A 20,163-nucleotide genomic window follows, 5' to 3' on the forward strand; every position below is an offset into this window, starting at 1 on the left:
CTTTGTAAGTCTCAAAGCACAGCCGGAGGTGGCCGAATCTGTTTCAAGGAAACTGTGACTCGCAGGTCTCGGTCAGCTCGCCTGGTCGGTCTCTTTATCCGACCGACATACTTCTCTACCCACTCGAGATCTTCGCCCGGCCTGTCAGCTCGCTCGGTCGGCTAGTCAGAGACTGGACAACTCGTTCGGTCTGCTTCACCTGACCTACCTGTCCCGACCTATCTGCTCGGCTGGTCTGCTTCGCCCGACCTGTCCCTACCTATCTGCTCGGCTGGTCTGCTTCGCCCGACCTATCGATCTGCTTCCCCCGACCTGTCTGCTCGGCCGGTCTGCTTCGCCCGACCGATCGGTCTGCTTCTCCCTACCTGCATGTCTGCTCGGCCGGTCTGCTTCGCCCGACCTTCCTGTCCAGACCTATCTGCTCAACCGGTCTGTCTTTCACTAGACCTGTTTGTCCACTCGACACCAGATCGTCCGGCCTGCCTCTCATCAGGCCTGTCTGCTCAGTTGGCTTTTTTGATCTGCTGTGCCCGCTCGTGCTGCTCGGCCGATCAACCTGATCTTTCAACATTGTGCAGACTGCCTTCATCACTTGGCAGAAACCAGCCCCTGCTGGCAGCCTGAGATTATCAGCTCAGGTCATCTCAGCTGTGTTAGGATGTATACTAAAAGCCTAGCTTTTGGTATAAACATTTATCTAGAAATAAGAATCACATTGGTTAAATGTCTACATTTACGATAAATGTAGTTGCTCAATTAATTTATATTGTAGATAACATGGTGTCTGGTGTCACACACAGAAGATCATGTTATCGGTTCCTTATAAATTATAAACAGTAGCTCACGACCAAGATGGAAAGGAACAAACCATTGGAAGGTCGTAGTGTAATTAGGTATTAGTTTATCTTAACTATATAATTACACTAGTACACTTAAAGTGTATTGAGTAGGACCATTTGAGGTCATTCCTTTTATACTGACTTTATGAAGGAACAAAGACCTCAGTTATTATGGAAGTATGTGCTCTTAATCCTAATATAATAACAAGCACATATATTTGATATTTATTTCTTTAATTTATCAATGGGTGAGATTTAGTTCGATAAATCAATAAGCCCGATAAGTTGGGAAATGATATCACTTATAGTGTGTGTTGTTGATTATAGAAGGAAACTGTGTCCTAGTGATCTAGGTTGAGAATGTCCCCAAGAGGAGCTCATAAGGATTGTCATGTTAAACCCTGCAGGTGGACTTAGTCCGACATGACGATGAAGTTGAGTGGTACTACAATTGGAGCTAGATATTAATTAAGTGAGTTGTCAGTAACTTACTTAATTAGTGGACATTTGTTATCTTAAACACAGGGAGACTAACACACTCATAATAAGTAGGAGCCCAAAATGTAATTTGGGATTGGTGTGGTAGTTCAATAATAGTTCTCTAGTGGAATGAATTATTATTGATAAAATTAAGTTGTGTGTTCGGGGCGAACACGGGATGTTTAATTTTATCGGGAGACCAAAACCAATTCCTCCTCTCGGTCCCTATCGTAGCCTCTTAATTATAGAGTACTATACTTACCTATACCCACCTTCTTACCTATCCTATAGGAGCCGGCCAAGCTAGCTTGGAGACCAAGCTAGGGCCGGCCAAAGTTTGATTCATGGGTGCTTCAAGGTGGCCGGCCCTAGCTTGGGTTCAAGCTTGGTGTGGCCAGCCCAAATTAAAATAAAAGGATTTTTATTTTTTAAAATTTTCTTATGTGGATAACATGATTTAAAAGAGAGTTTAAAATTTTAAATCTTTCCTTTTATAAGATTCTACAAAAGATTAAGAGAAGAGCTAAATCTCTTTCCTTATTTGTAGATTAAAAGGTTGATTTTAATTTTGGTAAAAACTTTCCTTTTAACCATGTTCATGATTTAAAAGTTTAAAAATTAATAATTCTCTTTTATTAGTTTCTACAAAAGATTAAGAAAAGATTTGATATCTTTCCTTATTTGTAGATTGAAAGGAGATTTTAATTTTTGGAGATAACTTTCCGGAAATTATCCACATGTTTAAAGAAAGATTTAATTTATAAAATTTCCTTTTAACCAATCATGAAGGGATAAAAATTATTGGAGAATTTTTTTATAAAATTTCCGGAAGCAAATAAGGAAGTTTTAATTTGTGTTTAAATTTTTTTTATTTGCTTGGAGATTTGGTTTGGCCAGCCATTATAATAATGAGAAGAAAAATTATTTTTAATTAAATAAATTTTTCCTTTTCATGGTAAAGGAATTAAGGAAGTTTTTATTAAAACTTCCTTATTTGCCAAGACCAAGGATTATAAAAGAGGAGGTAGAGGAGCCTTCATTAGTGAACAACCTCTATTCTTTTCCTCCCTTTCTTCTTTGGTTTTGGTGGCCGACCCTATTTCTCTCCTCTCCTCTTGTTGGCCGAAACCTATCTTCTTGGTGGAGCTCTTGTTTGTGGCCGGATCAAGGAAGGAGAAGAAGAAGAGAAAGCAAGCCTTGTCTCTAGCATCCCTTGGAGCATTGATGGTGGCCGAAATTCTTCATCCTTGAAGAAATTTATTGTGGTCGAAATCTAGAAGAAAGAAGGAAGGTGGAAAGGTGGTTCTCATCTCGGAAGATCGTTGCCCACACAACGCCCGAGGTTAGAAGAGGAATACGGTAGAAGATCAAGAGGTCTTTGTCTTCAAAAGAAAGCTATAACTAGTAATGTTTTTCCGCATCATGCTAGTTTTATTTCTTTGTAAAAATACCAAATACAAGAGGCATGCGATTCTAGTATTTCGAATTTGTTTTCGATGTTGTGTTCTTTTGTTTTTTCTTTTCCTTGTGATTTGATTGTTCCTTTTAGTTGACCTAAAGTTATTTAAGGAAATTAAATATTAGCTTTCCTTAAAAGGCTTTGTCTAGGTGGTGGTAGTTGTTCCCATATCCAAGAAGGCCATGTACCTCGCCATGCAGTCCTGGAAGCCAATTTTAGAAATTAATATTTAATGGAATTAATAACCTAGGTGATTTGGATCGAAAGTGTTAAGTTCCGCAAGAGATCGAAGTCTAAACCTAAAAGAACAAATAAATTAAACTTTAGATCAAACGTGTTAAGTTCCACAGGCGATCCAAGTTTAATTTAAAAGAACACATGGTAGCTAGGAAAAAGGTTCAGACCTTTGTAGAAAATTTTGTACAGTGGAACCATTAGGCTTTCCGAGTAGTAACCAACAATTGGTATCAGAGCTAGGGTTTTGCCTCTGTGTATTTGGTATTAGTTTAATTATGCACATGTCATACATAATTTAGGCAGGATAATAGTAGGATGTGCAAACTTTGTGGATGCAGGATCCAACTATTATAGCTTATAGATATTGTGTGTGTGATTGGACCCTTGGACATGTCAAGGGTATTTTATTGTGTGTGCATGATTGTATTATAAAATACAGCAGGAGCTGTATTTAGTTTTATTAGGATTTTATTTTTTGATCTAGTTACATGTACATTCCTTTTATGGAATATAGGATCGATGGATGTAAATTTTATTTTATATTCGATCTAGTTTACATGTACATTCCTTCGAGGAATATAGGATCGGAAAATGTAAAATTCTATTTATGTCGCGGATCGAATCTTGAAAGGCGTGGAACTTTTTGAGTACCAGAAGCGCAGCGGAACAAGGAGCAAGATGGATGCGACAACTAGACCCGGTGGCGGTGGCCAAAGATGGCAGCAGCTAGGGTTGGCGACACACGGAGGACAACGATAGATAAAAGTCATAATAGTTGAAAATTAGTTTTTATATTTATTGCTTTTTATGCTGTGTTGTGTGTGCTTGTTAGTATGCATGCTAAGTAGGCTAGCATAGTCAAAATTCCTCACTTTAAATAACTAAGTGGGAGAGAGATTTATTTTTAAATAAATTCCACGGTCTCCATTACTGGTTTATAAGTGATGCAACAAACTTGCGCGTTGGCTCTGAGTGCCTTCCTCCATATCGGATGAGCTTGTTTGCGGATCACTAGATTAAACTTCCATTTTGGATGACTATAGGAAGTTAATTAAGAGCGTGTGATCTTCCCCATCGGAAGGGGCACAATCTTATTAATGGACTTAGTGTCAAGTAATGGTATACACTTAGGCACGTCTAATAGTATCCTCCCCATCGGAGTCACTACTATTATTTGTGTGACCGAAGAAAACCAACTATTAATTTATCAAATAAATAGGTTGACAAGATAATAAAATTAAAAACCCCTCTTACAAATGTTTGATTTTGTATACGTCCACACTATCGTGGCATACAAAATTCACGGTGTTTGAGATAATTTTATTTGTCATAAAGATTTATTGACAAGATAATTAATGGGTAAACCCCTCCTCTTATAAATGTTTAATTTTGTATGCGTCCACACTATCGTGGCATGCAAAATTCACGGTGTTTGAGGTGTTGGTAAATTTAAATAATATTATTTGAGGAATCAATGTTATTTTAAATTCAAAAGTTTTGACCAAATATTTGATCAAAGACAGATCAACTATTAATTTCATTCGTCATAAAGTAAAGTTGACGAGATAATAAAATTAATGAATAAAATTTCCTCTTTGATTTTGTATACGTCCACACTATCATGGCATACAAAATTCATGGGAATTTTAAGGAGTTGATCTTGACCAAATATTTTTGTGACTCTTAGGATTTAAAATATTTGTCAATCCCCTAGTTGTTACACTATAGAAAAGACTTAGTAGTCTCAATTGTAATGATTGGAAATAGGACTTGGACATTAAGGTAGACTGTCTTCTTAGAACTAAGAACAATATAGGTGTATTTAATTCATTAGTTGAAACATGTCTAGTGGTGTTATCTACCAGAACCTGGAGTGTAGATACAGATGCCATTAATCATGTCTGCAATTCAGGGTTCCAGGAAACTCGACAACTAAATGAAAATAAAAACACCGTCCACATGGGCACTACTGCAAAAGTAGCAGCTGTTGCAGTAGGAGAGGTTTATTCTCTAATAGGAATAAAATTAGAAATTGTTTTTACATACTAAGTTTAGAAAGAACCTGATTTCAGTTTCTAAATTATTATAGAATAGATATTGTGTCTTTTTATAACAAAGTTGTTATCAAGAAAAATAGGGAAGTTATCTATTCTGGTATGTTGGTTGACAATTTATAATCCAATAACTCCCACGATGCAACAAATGGAAATTAGTAACACATCTTCTAACTTTAAGAGAAAGCAACCTTCGGAAATGAACCAATTATATCTTTGGCATTTAAGGCTAGGTTATATTAACTTGTAGTAGGATTCATTGGTAGCTGATGAACTTTTGGGTTCATTGGTAGTGGAAATCTTTCCAACCTGCGAGTCTTACTTGGAAGGAAAAATAACCAAGAAGCTTTTAAGTCTAAGGGGTATGGAGCCAAAGATATGTTGGAATTGTTTCATTCTGATTTGTGTGATCCTATGACTATCCAGACAAGAGGTAGTATCGAATATTTCATCTATTTTATAGACAACTATTTGAGATACGGATACATTTACTTGATGTGCCACAAGTCTAAGTGCTTTGATTAGTTCAAAGAGTACAAGGCTGATGCGGAGAAACGTCAAAGTAAAAGTATCAAGACACTACGGTGAGATCGTAGTGGCAAGTATCTCTTGGGAGAATTTAGGAGTCATTTATCAAAAGTAGGGATTCAATCCCAGCTAACTACACCTGGTACACCCCTACAGAATGGTGTAGAAAAAGGAAGGTATAGGACTCTTATGAAAATAAGTAGATTGATGATGAGTTATTTGGAAAATTACCAAATTCATTTTAAGGATATACTCTAGAAACGGAAGTGAACATAGTACCTTCCAAAGTCAGAATTCTCTACTCATATAGAATTGCTAAATAGGCATAAGCCTATTTTGAAGCATATTCGGATTCGGGTAGTCCAGCACATATGCTGAAGAGAGACAATGATAAGTTGGACAGGAATTCACTTGTTTGTAAGTTATCCTAGAGAAATGAAAGTAGGTTTATAGTCTTAAAAATCAGAAGGTCATTGTTAGCATCAATGATCGATTTTTAGAAAAGGACTATGTAATAAACCACAAGCCCATAAGTAAATTTGTTCTTAAAGAAATTATAAAGGACATGTCTAATCTAGTACCAACTGTACAAGATGAAATATCACAAGAAACTGCAACACATATCACAATTGATACACAATTATAGACAGTACATCATCATAGTGGGAGGGTTGTCAAACAACCAAAAGGATTCATGTTTTGGGAGAGTTTTTGGACTTGATCCCAAATGAACATGAGTCTGATCCCGGAAATATGATGAAGCACTCCAAAATAAAGATGCAGCATCTTGGCAAAGAGCAATGAATACAGAATTAGAATATATGTATTCTAATCAAATCTGGAAGCTTGTAGAACCACCAGATGGTGTAAAAGTCATTGGGTGAAAATATGTCTACAATAGGAAAAGATGGATAGACAGGAAGGTGGAAACTTTCAAAGCAAGGCTTGATGAAAAAGGAAACTTTTTCACTGGTAGTCATGCTTAAGTCTATCCGGATTCTTTTATCTATTTAGCAAGTGGATGTCAAGACAACATTCCTTAATGGAAGTCTTGAAGAAAGCATCCATACAAAGCAACCAGAAGGGTTCATTGCAAAGGGCAAAGAGCATTTTGTGTGCAAGCTCAATCAGTCTATGGACTGAGGCAAAGCTTCAAGGTCTTGGAACATCCGGTTTATCAAAAGAATCCTGACCTATGGATTTATTTAGTAACCGGATAAGTCTTGTGTATCAAAAGGTGTGATGGAAACGTGGTGATATTTCTTGTACTATACGTAGATAACATTTTTGGTAGTTGGAAACAATATCAAAATGTTGTCAGAAGTAAGGGTATGGTTGTCCAAACAATTCGATATGAAGGACTTGGGAGAATGAATATATTCTTGAGATCAAAGTAATAAGGGATCGCAAGAAAAGAATATTTTAATTATCCCAAGCTTCATATATCGGAAAAAAAATCCTTGCTCATTTTAAGCATGCAAAACTCCAAGAAAGGTTTCTTACCTTTTTAGCATGGAGTAACTTTATCTAAAGAAATGTCTCCGTAGACATCAAAGGAGATAAAGGACATGAAGGCAGTTCCTTATACTTCGGCTGGGAAGCCTAATGTATGCAATGCTGTGTACGAGACTGGATATCTATTTTGCCGTGGCCATAGTTAGTAGATATCAAAGCAACTCTGGACAAGGACATTGATCTGCGGTAAAACATATATTGAAGTACCTTAGAGACACTAGAGATTATATACTAGCTTATAAGGCAGATAATTTGTTCCCTGTGGGTTGCATGGATTTTAACATCCAATCGGAAAGGGACAATAGTAAGTCAACCTCGGGGTTTTGTGTTTACTTTAGGAGGTAAAGTCATAACTATGGAAAAGTGATAAGCATAGGTGTTTTTCTGGACTCCACCATAGAAGCTTAGTATATGGCAAGCCTCTGAGGTAGCCATAAAAGCTGAATGACTCAATAACCTCAAGATAGACTTAGATATGATTTCTAGTTTGTCCAAAGATTATTACAATTTATTGTAATAATATTGGCGCAGTAGCAAATTAAACTCGAAGAAACCATAAGTCTATAAGGCAAGTAAACACAATAGAGCGCAAGTACCACCCAATACGAGAAATCATATAAACGAGGAGAAGTTGTTGCCGCCTAGATTGCATCAGGTGATGACCTATAGATCTTTTGACTAAGGTCCTTAAGGCAAGAGCTTTTGATGGGCATGTTGAAGGGTTGGGAATCAGATGTATGGTAGCAGATATGGCAGCTTAGTCTTTTAGTATAAGTGGGAGATTGTTAGGATGTATACTAAAAGCCTAGCTTTTGGTATAAACATTTATCTAGAAATAAGAATCACATTGGTCAAATGTCTACATTTACGATAAATGTAGTTGCTCAATTAATTTATATTGTAGATAACATGGTGTGTGGTGTCACACACAGAAGATCATGTTATCGGTTCCTTATAAATTATAAACAGTAGCTCACGACCAAGATGGAAAGGAACAAACCATTGGAAGGTCGTAGTGTAATTAGGTATTAGTTTATCTTAACTATATAATTACACTAGTACACTTAAAGTGTCTTGAGTAGGATCATTTGAGGTCGTTCCTTTTATACTGACTTTATGAAGGAACAAAGACCTCAGTTATTATGGAAGTGTGTGCTCTTAATCCTAATATAATAACAAGCACATATATTTGATATTTATTTCTTTAATTTATCAATGGGTGAGATTTAGTTCGATAAATCAATAAGCCCGATAAGTTGGGAAATGATATCACTTATAGTGTGTGTTGTTGATTATAGAAGGAAACTGTATCCTAGTGATCTAGGTTGAGAATGTCCTCAAGAGGAGCTCATAAGGATTGTCATGTTAAACCCTGTAGGTGGACTTAGTCCGACATGACGATGAGGTTGAGTGGTACTACTCTTGGAGCTAGATATTAATTAAGTGAGTTGTCAGTAACTTACTTAATTAGTGGACATTTGTTATCTTAAACACAGGGAGACTAACACACTCATAATAAGTAGGAGCCCAAAATGTAATTTGGGATTGGTGCGGTAGTTCAATAATAGTTCTCTAGTGGAATGAATTATTATTGATAAAATTAAGTTGTGTGTTCGGGGCAAACACGGGATGCTTAGTTTTATCGGGAGACCAAAACCAATTCCTCCTCTCGGTCCCTATCGTAGCCTCTTAATTATAGAGTACTATACTTACCTATACCCACCTTCTTACCTATCCCATAGGAGCCGGCCAAGCTAGCTTGAAGACCAAGCTAGGGCTGGCCAAAGTTTGGTTTATGGGTGCTTCAAGGTGGCCGACCCTAGCTTGGGTTCAAGCTTGGTGTGGCCAGCCCAAATTAAAATAAAAGGATTTTTATTTTTTAAATTTTTCTTATGTGGATAACATGATTTAAAAGAGAGTTTAAAATTTTAAATCTTTCCTTTTATAAGATTCTACAAAAGATTAAGAGAAGAGCTAAATCTCTTTCCTTATTTGTAGATTAAAAGGTTGATTTTAATTTTGGTAAAAACTTTCCTTTTAACCATGTTCATGATTTAAAAGTTTAAAAATTAATAATTCTCTTTTATTAGTTTCTACAAAAGATTAAGAAAAGATTTGATATCTTTCCTTATTTGTAGATTGAAAGGAGATTTTAATTTTTTATCCACATGTTAAAGAAAGATTTAATTTATAAAATTTCCTTTTAACCAATCATGAAGGGATAAAAATTATTGGAGAAATTTTTTATAAAATTTCCGGAAGCAAATAAGGAAGTTTTAATTTGTGTTTAAATTTTTTTTATTTGCTTGGAGATTTGGTTTGGCCGGCCATTATAATAATGAGAAGAAAAATTATTTTTAATTAAATAAATTTTTCCTTTTCATGGTAAAGGAATTAAGGAAGTTTTTATTAAAACTTCCTTATTTGCCAAGACCAAGGATTATAAAAGAGGAGGTAGAGGAGCCTTCATTGGTGAACAACCTCTATTCTTTTCCTCCCTTTCTTCCTTGGTTTTGGTGGCCGACCCTATTTCTCTCATCTCCTCTTGTTGGCCGAAACCTATCTTCTTGGTGGAGATCTTGTTTGTGGCCGGATCAAGGAAGGAGAAGAAGAAGAGAAAGCAAGCCTCGTCTCTAGCATCCCTTGGAGCATTGATGGTGGCCGAAATTCTTCATCCTTGAAGAAATTTATTGTGGCCGAAATCTAGAAGAAAGAAGGAAGGTGGAAAGGTGGTTCTCATCTCGGAAGATCGTTGCCCACACAACGTCCGAGGTTAGAAGAGGAATACGGTAGAAGATCAAGAGGTCTTTGTCTTCAAAAGAAAGGTATAACTAGTAATGTTTTTCCGCATCATGCTAGTTTTATTTCTTTGTAAAAATACCAAATACAAGAGGCATGCGATTCTAGTATTTCGAATTTGTTTTCGATGTTGTGTTCTTTTGTTTTTTCTTTTCCTTGTGATTTGATTGTTCCTTTTGGTTGACCTAAAGTTATTTAAGGAAATTAAATATTAGCTTTCCTTAAAAGGCTTTGTCTAGGCGGTGGTGGTTGTTCCCATATCCAAGAAGGTCATGTGCCTCGCCATGCAGTCCTGGAAGCCAATTTTGGAAATTAATATTTAATGAAATTAATAACCTAGGTGATTTGGATCGAAAATGTTAAGTTCCGCAGGAGATCCAAGTCTAAACCTAAAAGAACAAATAAATTAAACTTTGGATCAAACGTGTTAAGTTCCGCAGGCGATCCAAGTTTAATTTAAAAGAACACATGGTAGCTAGGAAAAGGTTCAGACCTTTGTACAAAATTTTGTACAGTGGAACCATTGGACTTTCCGAGTAGTAACCAACAAGTTGTAAGTTGAATTTAATTCGAGTATTTAAATTCAGCTAATACCCTGTATATCTCCGGCAACAAATTGTTTGTATTCCAACATATAGAGTTCGAGTATATTCAGTTTGTCACGAACAACTAATTCTCGATTGTGATCATGGTCAACCGTTATATCTTGGAACATAATTGAAGGGGACGAATCTATTTTAGAAATTGTCTAATACTTGGCAAAACTCAATCAAGATTCCCACTAAAACTCTCTACTTGGCCTCAACTCTCAGCAACTCGACACTTGGCCTACTCAGTCCACTCAACAACTCGACACTCGACTTACTTGGGTCACTGGGTAGTTGGCCCACCCGGGAACTAAATATTTGGCCTACTTGGGTCACTCAGCAATCAGCCCACTCAGCAACTCGACACTTAGCCTAGTCGACTCACTTAGTGCTAAGTCAGCTCAATAGCGTGGCCCACTTGGGACTCGACATTAGTTAGCTCGAGCACTCAACAACTCAGCTCACTTAACATTCGGTTGGTTTGACACTCGGCGGCTCAGACACTAGGCACTCAGTTGGCTTGGACACTTAGCAGCTCAGCCTTCCTAGATAGCTTAGACTTCTCAGTGTGGCAACTTGCGTTTAACACGAAGGCTATCTTAGCATATCATAAAAGACTAAATCTTTAATATTTATCAATTATAAATCTATAAATTTTAAATAGCTCCCATAATATTTCCAATAAAAATATATTACTAAATAGTAAGTTGGTATATAAATTTAAGTTCCTCAGTATTCGAATTAACATTTTCAAATGATATTAAAAAAAATTAAAATTAATCCTTATATTCTTCTAAAATTAAGTATAAAAATTAAAATATATTGTGAGGAATGTGCGCTTCATCAAATACTAACTAACTAAGTAACTATATATATGTCACTCAAAATATCATAATATAAAGATATTTTATTATTTATTTTTTAAAATTCTTCAATTAATTTTTTTTCCTATCTTATTAATTTTTTTAATTGTACGAGTAAATATAGTTCGGAGAATACATTTTGCACATCGGTTAAGCAATTTTAACAAAAAGTCTTCAAATGCATATTTATACCTAATTCTAAAAGAAAGTTGTTATACATAAATAAATTCAATTAATGATTCTCTTAATTTAATATCAAGATATTTAAATAAACTTGAATCGGTACTATCACTAGTCGATGAAAATCTAGATAATTATATCTCAGAACATTCGAATTCCAATTTTAGATGCTTCATTTCAACATGTTCCTTTAATAACCTATAATTGTTATTCTATTGAACTTTATAAGAGATTTTACCATACTTACATTTTATATGTATTTCTCTAGAAAAAAAAAGTGATTTTAAAAAATTATTTAGTATAAAAAGATGAATTTACAGGTGGAGTATTCAGAACCTTAGAAGTTTGGTATCTTGTGTCTCGACTATCAAAAGTTGCTTTGGTTCATCAATGGTAAATTGAGTATCATCAAGATCTACATTTTGAGTATTATTTTCTTACCCTTTCAAGATCAAGATGAACTTTTTTCCATTAGGATTGGAAAATTGAATTTGAAAGCGATAGAGAGAAACCATAATACAGAAAATGATATAAAAATAATAAAATGAACAACTTATTTATAAAGTTTAGAGAATAATGATCACTTGATCATAGCCATTTATAAAAAAAAATAATCAAAGTAATAATTTTTATCAAACTCAACTAATAATACTATTATCTTCATAAATTAAGTTAAACATTTATTTACTACTTAAAACTTATATTATTATTATTATTATTATTATTATTATATATTAGAAATAATTTTAAAATATAAAATTATTATATTTTATATATTTAAGTAAAAAATAAAAAACTTAAATTTTATATAAATTAATCAATAAATTCATTCATAAATTGATTGTAACTATTATAAGGTACTAAACTTGATTTCTATATAGCATTTATGCTACATTTACTTGGGAGAGTGGAAAGAAAAATTAAGGAAAAGTTTCCACAGTGAAAAAATTTTCGTCGTTTATTTTATTAAAATTTTAATAGAGAAGAGAAACATAATCTATCAACGAATGATTTTAAAGTCAAAATCGATCATCTCAAAATTAGACGGAAAATAACGGATGGAAAAAAATAATGCATGTACCCCTTTTCATTCACAAAATTATACCATATATAAAAAAATGATGCATGTACCCATTTTAACTTACAAAATTATATCATATGCCCAAAAAATGATGCATGTATCTTTTTTCAGTTATAAAAATTACACCGTATGTATCCATCTTCCTTAATTAAGGTAAACAAGTATACACAAGAAGAGATTTTTTTTTTCCATTTCTATTCTCTTTCTATACCCCTAACACTTAAAAAAAAAATACAAGTATAGAGCAGTTTTTTTTTTTTACTTTCAAAATCGGTTTTCAATCGCTCCACTTTTACCAACGGTTGCAAAACCACTCCTCTTGTTGTCGTCCCTATATCCTCTAGTAGCGGTTTTTGTAACTGTTGGTAAAAGTTGAAAAACTGTCATATTATTCTATGTAGGTATAATTTGAAACCAATCTTACATATTGTGAAAATAATAATGATTTCAAACCGCTTATGTAGATATAAATCCGAGAGCAGTTTAAACTGCTCTAAAATCCTTTAGATGTTAGAACAATTTTAAACCATTCCTACATGTCATGAATATAAGAGTGATTTTTAAACACTATTGACGCTAAAAATTTAGGAGCGGTCACAACCACTTCTAAATGTCATGGGTATAAGAGCACTTCAAAATGTTGTTAAAGCTAGAAATATAGGTGCGGTTCAAACTATTCAAAAACACAACGTTTAATAACAATTTTCACAATATATAAGAGGTTTCAAACTAGGGGTGCAAACGAATCGAATCGAGTCGAATATATAGAAAAATATAAAGCTCGAATTCGGCTCGAAATAGGTATATTCGAGTTCGAGCTCGATTCGAAACTCGAAAAATTTAAAATGTCTGATTCGAGTTCGGTTCGAATTAGGGCTCGGATTCGAATTCGGCTCGAAATATTCGAACATGTTCGTGAACTATTCAAATTATTGCTCGAAAATATGTTCGAAAGGCTCGAAATTTATTTATTTAATATATATTTAACTTATATTAATAAATATTAAAACTCGCGAGCGGCTCGCGAACAATTCGAATAATATAATTTAGGCTCGAATTCGATAAATTCCAATATGAATCGAATATTTTTCGAGCAGGTTCGAAAAGCTCGCAAGCCGACTCGATTCATTTGCAGTCCTATTTCAAACCACTTCTAAATGTCATGGATATATTTAAAACACAGTTAAAATTAGACATTGAGGAGCTCTACAAACTGCATTTAAGAGTTGTTTCTAACTATGCTTAAAAGTACAACCTGTTGATTGATTAAAAGTAATCAAAATAATTTTAATTAGAATAGTTAAGCTACCTGATCAATTATGTAAATTAAGTTTATCATGTTAATCGTGCATCATGATAAATAAATCAACATGATTTGAGATTAGATACTTGCAAATACTACCATTGAAAGATATTTCTAATTATAACTCTAAAATTCTTTTACAATTAAAAAATGAAGATGAACAAAAAAAAGAGTCGAATTTTTGTGAGGGTGATCTGATCTCTGATTTTCTTGGGCAACAAATCTTGGTGGATGTTGGGCATGACTCCACCAATGGAAATCATCGCACACACTAGGAGCTTGCCAAGCTCCTCATCGTTCTTCATGGGTAATTGAATGCGCCTCGGGATGATGAGGAATTTCCCACCAACTCCAACACCTTGAACAATAAAAAAATATAAAGTTAGGTAGAGAAGGGGATCCCTAGTGAAAGAACAAAACAACGAAGCGATTTACCTCAGCATCTATGTACTCGAGGACTACAGAGAGAGATCGATGCATCGGAACCAACGCGCAAAGCGAATCGACCGACCCTAAGGTAGTGAGTGATGCGCCCCACCGGGAACTGGAGGTCAGCCTTTTGCGACCGAGAAGCAACCTTCGTCCCCTTGACCTTGCCCCGGCCGCCACTTTTAGTCGTCATCATCGCCCTCACCGTAGTTGAACTCATTACAGGAGATCAAAGCTTTTTGATGGAAAAAAAATAACAGCAACGATGGATGACAGATTGGTAGGATTTACATATGATTTTATTAAATGGGTTGTAACTCATATTATCAACGTGAAACAACTAAAGACATTAGATAATGTGTTAAATTTAGATATTTTACTGCCATGATTAACTTTCACATGGCATTAATCCCCTTTTCAATTCATTAAAACATGTTCCCAAGTCTTCCATTATAAATAATACTAATTAAATGGCAATAGCACGATGAATTCAATCTCATTGGTTCTTTCTTCTTTCCTTTTTTTTTAATTTTTTACACATTTTTATTTTTTTTTAAAAAAAAATAAATTATGCACGTGTTCCCTTTTTTATTGTTTACCTGAGGCGGGATTTTGAGGTCTAAAGGATCTTCCTTTTACATATATTAATAGAGATAAATAATCCCTATTTTATAAATGGGACCATCCAGTATCCTCTAGATCATAATCTCCTTTTATTTACACGATTTTCCTTTTTTTAATTTTTTACACGTTATTCTTTTTTTATTTTTTACACATTTTTCCTATGTTTAATTTTTACACGTTTTTACTTTTTTATTTTTTTAATGTATTTCCTTTTTTTTATTATTCACATGTTTTTCCTTTTTTATTTTTTAATGTACACGTTTCTCCTTTTTCTATTTTTAAATGTATTTCCCATTTTATTATTTACTCCCATTTTATTATTTACACGTTTTTCCTTTTAATTTTTTACATACTTTTCCTCACAATTTTTTTTTTTTTTTATGAATTCAATCTCATTGGTTCTTTCTTCTTTCCCTTTTTTTTTTTTATATTTTTTACACATTTTTACTTTTTTTTTAAAAAAAAAAAAATTATACACGTGTTCCCTTTTTTATTATTTACATGAGGCAGGATTTGAGGTCTAAACGATCTTCCTTTTACATATATTAGTATATTAGTAGAGATAAATGCCCCTATTTATAAATGGGACCATCCAGTTTCCTCTAGATCATAATCTCTCTATTTACACGGTTTTCCTTTTTTTTTTTTTTTTTTTTTTACACGCTATTCCTTTTTTATTTTTTACACATTTTTCCTATGTTTAATTTTTACACGTTTTTCCTATTTTTTATTTTTAATGTATGTCCTTTTTTTTATTATTCACATGTTTTTCCTTTTTTATTTTTAAATGTACACGTTTCTCCTTTTTCTATTTTTAAATGTATTTCCCATTTTATTATTTACTCCCATTTTATTATTTACACGTTTTTCCTTTTAATTTTTTACATACTTTTCCTCACATTTTCTTTTTTTTTTAAAAAACATTTTTTAATAATTTTTACACGTTTTTTTATATTATTTATTTATCTAGTAGTATAATTTAGACGAGTGCAAAGTAGGTGTCATTTATAAATCAATTTTTACCATTAGAGGAGGGAATATAAATGATTTATTATCAAACTAATTCTTACCCATTAGAGGAGAGAATGTTTTATAGTAGCACTTTATATAAAATGTTGTTAGCGATTTAAAATTTATTCCTAGAAGTTAAGCAATAGAAATCATAAGTAGTAGTATTTGACATAAAATCATTGCTACGTAAATAACATCAAAGTCTTGCGATCTATTGCACCATTATCTCAAGTAGAGTCATTAATTTAGGTTGGGTCTGTCAGGTTAGACCCGTCGAATTGATACACTTTAATTGTTATTTTTAAATATATTATTGATAAATTTTAATTTCGATAAATTTTTAACTAAGTTTATTTGGTAAAATATTTTATTAGCAATTAATTCTTTTTTAGCATCCACACTAAAAAAAAATACATAACAATTAGTGGATAAATATGAGTACAATAGCAATAATATAAATATGGACAACAAAAGAGAAATTGAGAAAGAAATAAAATTTAAAAAGAAATAATCTATTTTAATATTAAATATAATTTTATAAAAACAATAAACATAAAAATATCACGTCCAAATGTTTTAAAAAAATTATAAAAATTAATTAATAATAAGTACCACCAATAAATATTTTATGAGTGAAACCTAACTTACACTAATAAAAAATTAAATATTACTTCTTAAATCTAATTTTGATGAACAATAAATTAAATATTACCAGCAAAATAAATTTGGCTAGTAAAAAATATATTTTATTGGTCAAATCTGATTTTGATTATAAAAAATTAAATATTACCGGCTAAAGTTTATAAAAAAATTACACATTACTAACAAATATATTTGAAAAATATAAAAATTAAATATTACTGGTCAAATATAACTTTTGGTCAGTAAAAAATTAAATATTACTATTGAAATCTAAGTTTGCTCAGTAAAAAAAGTATACTTTACTAGTCAATGCTAAGTTTAACTAGTAAAGTATACATTACTAGTAAAATATAACATTGGCGATTGCATGACTGAGGAAGAGAGAGTGTGAAATAAGGATTTGAAGATCGAAAGTTGGATGTGATGAAAAGGGTGAACGAACATGTGGGTTAAATAGGAAAGAAAGGAAAGGCGGTGATAGACTATTTCAATGATATTGAGTAGGACGGAGGGGATAGTAATTTTCAATTATTGGATCAATTTTAATCTAATGATATATCAAAGTTGGAGCAACTTGCTTGCAATTCATTGCCCTTGTTTTATCCAATGAGTGATCGCTACGTAGATAGACTATTTTAGAACTTAATCAGCAATTCAATGTCGTCTTGATATCCTTTTAAAACTTTTTAAAAAATTTAAAATACAAAATATTTCACAATTAAATTTAGAATTCAATATGAGCAATTTGAAAGTTGTTCCTAAAAGTTAGAACAATAGAAGCGACTAACAACAACGTTTGATATAGAACTACTGTTAAAAGTACTTATTATCAGCAGTTTCAAGAATATTTTTTAATAGTTATATTATTAAGAGTGGTTTGCAATAGCGATTATTGCAAATAGATGCTGAAACTATGCAATAGGAGCAGTTTGAAAATTAATTCTAAAATAATGGAGCAATAGAAGCAGTTTATAACAGTATTTTACAAACAACAATGTTAAAAGTATTCAGTATGATAGATTTGATAATTGTTCTTAGAAGTTAGAGCAATAAAAACGGTTAATAGTAGCATTTGATATAAAACCGTAGCTAAAAGTATCCAATATCAGTAGTTTCAAAATTGTTTCTAATAATTATATCATTAAGAGCTATTTATAGTGGTGGTTTATTCAAATCGCTGCTAAAACTAATTCTAAAACAATTGGAGTAATCGAAATGGTTTATAATAGTACTTTAGATAAAATGATGTTAAAAGTACTCAAAGTATGAATAGTTTGATAATTGTTCTTCAAAGTTAGAGAATTAGAAACAATTAGTAGCAGTGTTTGACATAGAATCACTGCTAAAAGTACCTAATATTAATAGTTTCAAGATTGCTTCTAATAGTTATATCATTAAAAGTTGTTTACAACACTAGTTTATTCAAATTGATGATTAAATCATTCAGCAAAAATAGTTGCAAAATAGTTCTGAAAAAGTAACACAATAGAATCAATTTAATTTAAACTAATTCAATTGTTGGATTTTCAAGAATGATATTATAATTACTTCTATATAGATGTTTTTTTTTATAATGTAAATTTATTTCATTAGTCATCGTCCACTTCTTAGTGGAGGTAGAGCATTAGGTTTATGTTAATCTGTTGATGAATATTTGACAGCTTATTAGAAAATATTTATATAAATTATTATACAGTAGATACAAAGCACAATAATTATTAAAATTACAATTTATCTCCTCCGTGATCATCCTGGACGGAGGACGAATTAACGGGACAGTACTGAAGACGAATTAACCTTTTGCCACCAATAATTAAGATTACAATTCGCCGCAATCGAAGCTCCCCGCAATGAACAGCCGGTCCACCAAGAAACCAGGCAAAAGTCTCTCTCTCACCAGACGCAGAAACCAGTTGCCACTTTCTTGAACGAATCCAAACGCAAATGAACCAACAACAAGTGTGAAGGCTCTCCATTTCCGAGCCTTCTCGTACTCCTTCAGCGCTACCTCAACCCTGCGATTTTGCTCCTCCTCACCATTTCCTCCTCCACAGAGAGCTTCCGCCAAGCACCTGGCCAGCACGACTCCATCTTCCAAGGCCAAGCAGCCTCCTTGGCCGAGGTCAGGAGTCATGGGGTGGAACGCATCGCCTGTCACGCAGGTATTTCCCTTGCACATGTTTCCGCTCAGCAAGTTTAGTGGCGATCTGTATCTTAATGAAGCGGATGCCACGCTGCTCAGCTCGCATTTTTCTATGATTTCGACCACTTGTCCTGGAATTTCAGAGGCTTTCACCTTGCCGAGCACAAACTCTTTCAACATCAGGCCGTCCTGGATCGTCTCTTTCTCTCCGTTGGAAGCCCAAGTGAAGAACCAGTAGAGGCTCTTCTCGTCGCAGGGTAGCACCCCTGCTCTGAATCCCTCTCCGTTGTAGTGCTTGAGCTCCGGCTTCATTCCATGGCCGTCGGGGAGGACGGTGAAGCCACGGACGGCGTGCCGGCCGGAGAAAGTTGGCGGCTTTAGGCCCAGCCATTTGGAGACGGCCGAGTTGATGCCGTCGCAGCCGATGACCACCTTAGCCTTGAGCGTGGATCCGTCTGCCAAGTGGAGGAGCTTCGACTCGCCGGAATCTTCCATGGCGACGACCTTGGATGAGTACCTTATGGTGCCGTGGGGAAGTTGCCCGGCGAGAGCTTCCACGAGCAGGTTCCTCCTCACGCAGCGCACTTCATGTTTCTTGACCGGTAGTTTCGTGACGAGCGAAGCAGAGGATGCAGAAGAAACGACCGCTCTGCAAAGATTAATTAATTCAACAGGTTGAGTCGGAATTTTGAGATCGGAGATCATAGTTTGGTGGCGATACGAGTTACGTTTGAAGGCGAAGGTGGTGGCGGCGGAGGGAGTCACCTACGCCGAGGGCGTCGAGAGCTCGCCAGGCGTTGTTCCATACGGTGAGGGCGAAGCCGGCGGCCCGCAGAGTGTCGGAGGACTCGAGGACGAGGCTGCGGATGCCCTTCCGGTGAAGCCCGACGGCGACGGCGAGGCCGGCAAGGCCAGCGCCGACGATGATGATCTCCTCGGTATGGTCCATAGGCTCACCGGAGAATCAGAATGAGTAGCGTGGTGGTGCAGCGGGATGTTTCCAGGGAGTTTTATGGTAATTTGCGGATGGACCCCATCTATGTATAATATTTATATGTGAAGTGTATTCAAATCCAGGGTTCTTATGTAATGGATGAGGTCAGCGGTGACGGCTAGATGTTCTACGTAAGCAATAGATTAGCAACCGAGTAAATCTAATCTAGCTGGCAAAATTATCTACTATGAAACCCATAATTTAAACATGCCATGAGGACGTAGCTGTGTACTACATTACGGATTTGCTCATAATTTAAACGAGTATGGCAGCAAGCATGCCCCCGGACGTGACAGATTTGCAAGTTGCAACATGAATATTGCAGCAAACACCCATAATTTAAACGAGTATTGTGGTGCATCACATTGCGTGGCAGGTCAATCCATCTCTAAATT

General features: G+C 34.4%; 1 protein-coding gene across 1 annotated transcript; it reads right to left on the reverse strand.

Annotated features, from left to right (window-relative positions):
- Positions 1-18,303: 18,303 nt before the first annotated feature.
- LOC122046818 (monooxygenase 2-like) lies at positions 18,304-19,870 on the reverse strand. The gene is made up of 2 exons (XM_042607713.1): positions 19,503-19,870; positions 18,304-19,423 (listed from the first exon to the last, which is right to left on the reverse strand). The coding sequence occupies exons 1-2, from the start codon at positions 19,721-19,723 to the stop codon at positions 18,451-18,453; spliced, it is 1,194 nt and encodes a 397-aa protein (XP_042463647.1). The 5' UTR covers positions 19,724-19,870; the 3' UTR covers positions 18,304-18,450.
- Positions 19,871-20,163: the final 293 nt, after the last annotated feature.

Source organism: Zingiber officinale, chromosome 2B (assembly GCF_018446385.1).
Source record: "Zingiber officinale cultivar Zhangliang chromosome 2B, Zo_v1.1, whole genome shotgun sequence".
NCBI lineage: Eukaryota > Viridiplantae > Streptophyta > Magnoliopsida > Zingiberales > Zingiberaceae > Zingiber > Zingiber officinale.

Coding starts and splice junctions, on each gene's coding strand:
- LOC122046818 (XM_042607713.1), bottom strand. CDS start 19,723: ATGGACCATACCGAGGAGATCATCATCGTCGGCGCTGGCCTTGCCGGC. Junction 19,424..19,502: donor CACCACCTTCGCCTTCAAAC/GTAACTCGTATC, acceptor TAATCTTTGCAG/AGCGGTCGTTTCTTCTGCAT.